Below are 6,529 nucleotides of genomic sequence, written 5' to 3'. Positions count from 1 at the left end.
ATCTTAATCATAAAGTTTCTGACTCAAATATGTGAATGTTAGTCTTTAGTCCACGCGTACTAAGATGGCGGCGAAAACGTGTGTGATCTTCTTGCCCGCCTCTGTGGAATTAGTCCAATGGAGGGAAATCTAAAGCTCACAGTCTACCATCAATAGTTGTAGATTACGTCGGTGAAAATGAAGTGATAACCTCTTCAGCGACTATAACAAGCCAACGCTTACCACAATCTCTTCACAGAAATTGAATTTGTTCAGTTGTTGTGTTGCATTCCAGAGTAAGCAATGACGACGGCCCTTAGTTCCATTGCATGTATTACGTTGATTTTTCTGGGTTTTAGTAAAGTGAACGGGCAGCTTAATTCGACGTTTTATGACAGTACTTGTCCGAACGTATCATCGACTGTTCAGGCGGCGGTGCAACAAGCGATCGCCAACGAAGCGAGAATGGGCGCATCCTTGCTCCGTCTTCACTTTCACGATTGCTTTGTCAACGTAACATTCTTAACTATCCAATACTGCGCTTACTTTTTCGTTGTCTGCTCTCTCTTTTCAAATGGGTAATTTGATTTTTGCAGGGGTGCGATGGGTCGATACTGTTGGATGACTCGGTGAACATAACCGGAGAAAAAACCGCTGGTCCAAACAACAATTCTGTGAGAGGATTCGACGTGATCGATACCATCAAATCACAAGTCGAAGCAATCTGCAGTGGAGTTGTGTCTTGTGCAGACATCGTCGCCCTTGCTGCTCGGGACTCTGTTGTCGCAGTAAATACTCTTCTCTTGATAAACTATGTGTTTGTATTGTAATTATCAGAAGGGGATGAATTATAGAGAAAGAATGTTGTTTGCAATTTGGCAGTTGGGAGGGCCCACATGGACAGTGCAGCTGGGCAGAAGGGACTCGTTAACTGCAAGCCTAAGCACTGCAAACAGCAACATTCCGGCGCCGACATCGAATCTTAGCACACTTATCTCATCATTCAGTAATCAGGGTCTTTCTACGCAGGACATGATTGCCCTTTCAGGTAATTTTGAACATTGCATATAAGGCTCCAAATTCTGAGCTAAATATCTACTTGTGTTTAATGGTGTTTAGGTGCTCATACAATTGGTCAAGCGCGGTGTACTGTCTTCAGAACGCATATCTACAATGAAACAAATATCAACAGCACATTCGCTAGTTCTGTGCAGGCTAATTGCCCTTTAAGTGGTGGAGACAACAATTTATCGCCCTTAGATTTACAAACGCCCACTACCTTTGACAACGATTACTACATGAATCTGATGAGCCAGAGTGGACTTCTCCATTCCGACCAAGAGCTTTTCAATGGAGGATCTGCTGATTCCCAGGTAACTACCTATTCTAACAATCAGAATACCTTTTTCACTGATTTTGCATCTGCTATGGTGAATATGGGAAACATAAATCCTCTGACAGGTAGCAGTGGGGAAGTAAGAACCAATTGTCGAAAGCCCAATTGAATGGTGTATCCATCCATACCTATGATTTAAAAATTGTTTTCGTTGCAGTAATTACTCAAACGTGTTCTGTAGATAATTAAGTTATTCAATAAAATTTGATATATTTGAAAGGTGTATCCATACTTTTGATTTAGATAAATTAATTTCTTGCTTTAGTCGGCAGAGCTTATCTGCCGACAAAGTTTACTTCGCCAGTCCACTCACTCTCGAGATTCACTGTCAACCTGATAAATGTTTTCAAGTAACTCGAATGAATGATCTGCAATGTGGAAAATGTGTATTGTAAAATTCTCTTTAATTTATTTTGCCTATACATTTTTCGAGCATTGTAATTTTCTAATGAAAAAGAGATTATAAATAGAATGTTCTGAAACAAAGAAGAGAAAAATATTAAATATTTATTAGTGCCTTTTTTAAAATGTAACGTGTCAGTCTAATTTTTAGAAAGTTCTGAAGGCTTCTATATAATGAGGCATCCTATAATATTTATGATGGGGTGTTTATTTATCGAGAGATGGAAGGTTAGTTGAGTGATATAATATATTATATAATATTTTGGACATTTGTAACGTTTGTATCATGATGGTGATTAATGAATAATTGAGGGTTGTAGCACTCTCCACAATTTAACAAAATTATGTTATCTATATTTTTAGTAGAATCATTATCTATCATCAACAATAATAAGAATATAATGAGCAAGGAAAGAAGTAAGTTCCAATAGTCAATCCTAATAAGCAACCATGAAATATTTGTCTCTATTTTTTGTATCTTGGGGATGTGGATTATGAAATTGAACTATAAGGTTAATCTATTGTAGGAAAAAATAAATTAGTTGCAGTGAAAAGAAATCTTGGTGAGAATTGTCTTATAACTATGGTTATAGTCTATGGATGAAATTGGTAGATTAAATTCTTCAATAAGAAAACACAAATAATGTTGTGGATAATATAATTACAAACAGAAGGCCCTCGTTGGGCTAGTGTGCTCGTGGGCTTGATTCAACAAATGGTGTGTTCTCATTGTAATAGGTAAAAACTAAAAGATATATTTTTTTGGATTAGATTTTGTATGATTGCCTGAGAAAATGTGTTGAAATAAATGCTCCATAAAATATTGTATATAGGTGAATTGTAGATAGATTAATGTATGTAATTGATAAAAGACCATATGTCGAAAAAAATTGTACAAGCATAAATAATTAGATGTCAAATAAAATATGCAATCAAGTAAGGTTTGGATATTTGAATTGGGTGCCACAAAATTGTTTGGTATGACTAAAAGAAATCTTTGTCCTCTTGTATTTTATTTACAATGGGTAACTAATGATAGTTTGTTGTGACTGAAAATAAGTAATTGTCTTGTCACATATTAGTATTGAAAGATTGTGGTCCAAAATTGATATAAAGTTTCTTTTGGCAAGTCTAATGTGACAAATGATTACAGCCTTGATATTTAGAAAGCTATAGTAAAAGTCAATGATCATTATGATACAAGAGTTATGTTGAAGAAAAGAGTGTTGATTGTGATAGGAAACCTAAAATTAAAGATCAAGGTAACTTGAAGACAAATTATAGAAGGTACAATGTAAAAGCTTGACAGCGTACACCAAGTATCGCAGTTATGCGAAGAAAAACACTACTTTGTTTATACACATATCAAAAGTCTACTTCTCTCGCCAACAAGATTAATATATTTATTAATTGCATTGCTGATGGTTGACAGTTGTCGACCTTTCTTATCTGTAGCTGACTGTTTTGTTTCTGATTTTATTTTGTCAAACGCATTAATTGGGTGAAAATTACATTTAACGTCAGCAAATTTGAATCTTGCCTGGTTGAACCCTACACGACCTTGGTTTTAAAATCTTCACGTAATTTTTTATGAACGACGGATTACTGCCATTGAAAACACGATGAAATGCACATAAATTGGAGTAGGATTTTTGAGTGAGACTTTAAGCTCACATATCGTGAAGAAAGAATATATGTTACACTTAAAAGGAAAAAAGTTTCTTTGAGACATACACGCTATTAGTAGAATGTCTAATAGTTGTAAGAATATTGAGTTTCAAGGGACTTTTAAAAGTAAGTTAGATTCTAATTATTACTATTCAAATAAGTAGTAATTTTTAAAATAAGTTAATAATAATAAATTATATTTTAAGATATAAATTTAATATTGAGAAAGATTTAATGTATCAGTTATGGATTATTTTATTTTCAATTTTATTGTATTTTGATGAAAATATGTTATATGTAATATGTTTGGTGAGATGGATATTTATTACTATAAAAAATGATATAATATTTTTGTGCAAGATTCATTTAAATCATCTTACAAATAATATAAAGATGTAAAATTGATTCCAACAAATTTGAGATTTATTTTCTTATTATGGTTAAAAAATCTTATTTAAATCTATTAGTGATTGATACACAACAAATGAGATAGAATTTTTCAATGTGGAGTCAAATCAAGTAAATAAATGAATAACTTATATGCTGGTGTTTATCATTGTGGTAGATACTATAATTGATTGTATGAATTTTCTACTAACTCCAAACCTCCTTTTGTGCAAAATGTCAAAAGCGCTTTTGAAAACTAGAAGAAAAAAGCATTGTCCTTCTACATTTGGAATAAAACAATTTTGGCCCCCTTCTCCAAAAATAAGTCCATAAGCATCTTCTTGGGTCTAAAGAATGATTGAGGGAATTTTATAGAAAATTAATATATAATGTGCTAATGATAATCTTAAGTTGGGTAGAAGAGATTATGATATTTAAAAGGGATGAAACACCCTGTCATTAATCAAATGGGTAGATGATATTCTATTAATTGTTCTCCTTGTCTTTGTAGAATTAAGAAAAAAAATTGATATATTAACCCCCTCTTTAACAATTTTTATTTCTATAATAACTCCTATTATATATATTTCATTAAATTAAATTAAAACTAATTTATCTTTATGTTGAATCAAACTTTATCCATGTCCACCATCTACTCCAATTTTAACCTAACAATTCATGTTCTAATTGAATTTTATTTTCTTGAAAAATATTTTCTATGTGTAGATGATTCCAATCTTCAAATATTTTTCAATATATTTATATTTATAAGATAAGGAAAACAACTTGGACCCATGTGAAATTAAATAATCTATCCACCATATCTTAAGAAAATCTTCCAAATTAAGATTGTAATATACTCTTAAATTTGAGAGGAGAGACCTCAAATATTAATATTGGATAATGATCCAAATTAGTACTCAATAAAATATTTATTTTAAAATTAAATTATAATTCAAAACAAGTTAAAATGAAAGAAACAATCTATATAGTAGAAGATACCTTTTTATTGGTTGAAGTATACTTTTCATACTTTAAAATTGAATCAATGGAGTCTACATTTTTCTTGTTAAAACAAGGGTAAATATTATAAACATTATTTCTTCAAAGATCATATAAGATTCTTTTTGTTTTTTTATTAATGCAACATTTGAGGGCTCATTAAGAGAGTATGTAAATAAAAAAAATAGAAACTAGTTAACTATGATAAATAAAGACATGATACTAGATGTACAAAAAAAACTATTATATGAATAAATTTCATCGTTAAATAAAAGAACACATATGTATTAATATTCAATAAAAGAGAACATATACAGCATGTTCTCTTTACCTTCAATATGATTAAATTTATACAAACTAATTATTATACATTTGAAAAGTGAACCAAAAATTATGAGCCAAGAAAATATCATGAGAAAGCATAAAAAAGAACAAAACTAAAGGACTCTCCATTTTGCAAAGCCTATAGATATATTAGGTACCTTCTAGTAGCACCTTGCAAAATTTTCTCTGTCTTAAAAGCCTTGTCTGGTCTTGCATTTTTTCTAAGTGTGAAACCTCTAATAGTTACCCTAAGCCCTAGTCACTTTTCTATTATATTTCACTATTGACTTGTAATAGCTTGTAGTCAATCTTTAAGTTATGACCTTAAGTCTTATAGCCTCGTTGATTATCAGCCCCATTTTTAAGCATCCACTTCGCATTGTTCTTTATTAAAAAAATAGTGTTAAATAGGGCACTGGCCCTTTACAAAGTCAAAGGCTATCAAAATTAAAAAGACCAAGCAAGGGTGCAAATCCCAAAAGAACAAAGTTGGACAGGCCAAACTGACCTATCAAACCATCAACAACCCAACCCAAATCAAGAGTCCGGAAAAAAACCCAGAACTTGACTAGGGGGGCTTGGGAAAGGGGGTTATATTTTCCTTTCTACCTATGACAAACAATCGTCTAGGCGACACTATCATTAGGAACTTTCAAAGAAGAATCAAGCGGGGAAGACCCTGCAGGGTCACTGCCAAACTACTGTTGTAGATCGGCAACAGGCTGTTGCAGCAGAGCAACAACAAAAGAACAAATGCCAAAAGCAGAGTGAAGGTGAGGAGTAGGAGAAACAAGTGCTGGAACCAAGGGGGAAGGGTCTACCACAACAGTAACATCAACCAGGCCTTCATCAGTAGTAAGGGGCACCTCATCATGAGATGAAGCATTAATCGTCAAGTGGTCTTCTATAGTATCCTTCCACCAAGTAGCAGCACCTTTGTGATGAGAGAGAGAACATACAAAAGCAAGGTGACCCATTGAGAAGCACCTTCGATCGTGAAAAGGGAGGCCCTCATAATCTAGCGGTTGGGTCCAAGGCCTATCTCCAACCATAAGAACCACATCCCTAGGGAGGGCTAGAGATATTTCAACATCAATTAAAAGGTGAGCAAAGGTAGAATGACCCATGGAGAGTGTGGCATCATCAACCTTCAAGAAGTTGCCAATATTGTTACTAATGGCCTCAAAACAAGAATGTTCCCAGAAATGGAGGGGGAGATTGGGGAGGCAGACCCAAATCGGATGAACAGAGAGGGATTCTATAAGGGGGTTGAAAGAAGGAGTCCAGGGCTTGATAGAGAGGGAGTGATCCCCCAAGTCCATAGCTTACCCAAAATCAAATCATGCTCATGAGTAGAGGTAAAAGAGGCCA

At 33.5% G+C, this 6,529-nt stretch overlaps 1 protein-coding gene across 2 annotated transcripts; it reads left to right on the top strand.

Annotated features, from left to right (window-relative positions):
- The first annotated feature begins 218 nt into the window (after positions 1–218).
- Positions 219–1,681, top strand: LOC131874606 (cationic peroxidase 1-like). 2 transcript variants are annotated; one of them, XM_059218216.1, is made up of 5 exons: positions 219–492; positions 576–767; positions 862–1,027; positions 1,099–1,352; positions 1,441–1,681. In XM_059218216.1, the coding sequence occupies exons 1-5, from the start codon at positions 283–285 to the stop codon at positions 1,456–1,458; spliced, it is 840 nt and encodes a 279-aa protein (XP_059074199.1). In that variant the 5' UTR covers positions 219–282; the 3' UTR covers positions 1,459–1,681. The 2 variants fall into 2 exon arrangements, with proteins under 2 accessions (XP_059074199.1, XP_059074198.1); XM_059218215.1 differs by having other exon boundaries at positions 1,099–1,681.
- Positions 1,682–6,529: the final 4,848 nt, after the last annotated feature.

This window comes from Cryptomeria japonica, chromosome 3 (assembly GCF_030272615.1).
Source record: "Cryptomeria japonica chromosome 3, Sugi_1.0, whole genome shotgun sequence".
Classification (NCBI taxonomy): Eukaryota; Viridiplantae; Streptophyta; class Pinopsida; order Cupressales; family Cupressaceae; genus Cryptomeria; species Cryptomeria japonica.
The sequence above is the reverse complement of the archived record's forward strand: the minus strand, read 5'-3'. Positions and strand labels throughout refer to the sequence as shown.

What these genes read in the sequence shown, in the direction of transcription:
- LOC131874606 (XM_059218215.1), top strand. Translation starts at nt 283, where the DNA reads ATGACGACGGCCCTTAGTTCCATTGCATGTATTACGTTGATTTTTCTG. An exon ending in CTCGGGACTCTGTTGTCGCA is followed by an intron (nt 768 to 861) that starts GTAAATACTCTT and finishes GCAATTTGGCAG; the next exon opens with TTGGGAGGGCCCACATGGAC. An exon ending in GGACATGATTGCCCTTTCAG is followed by an intron (nt 1,028 to 1,098) that starts GTAATTTTGAAC and finishes AATGGTGTTTAG; the next exon opens with GTGCTCATACAATTGGTCAA.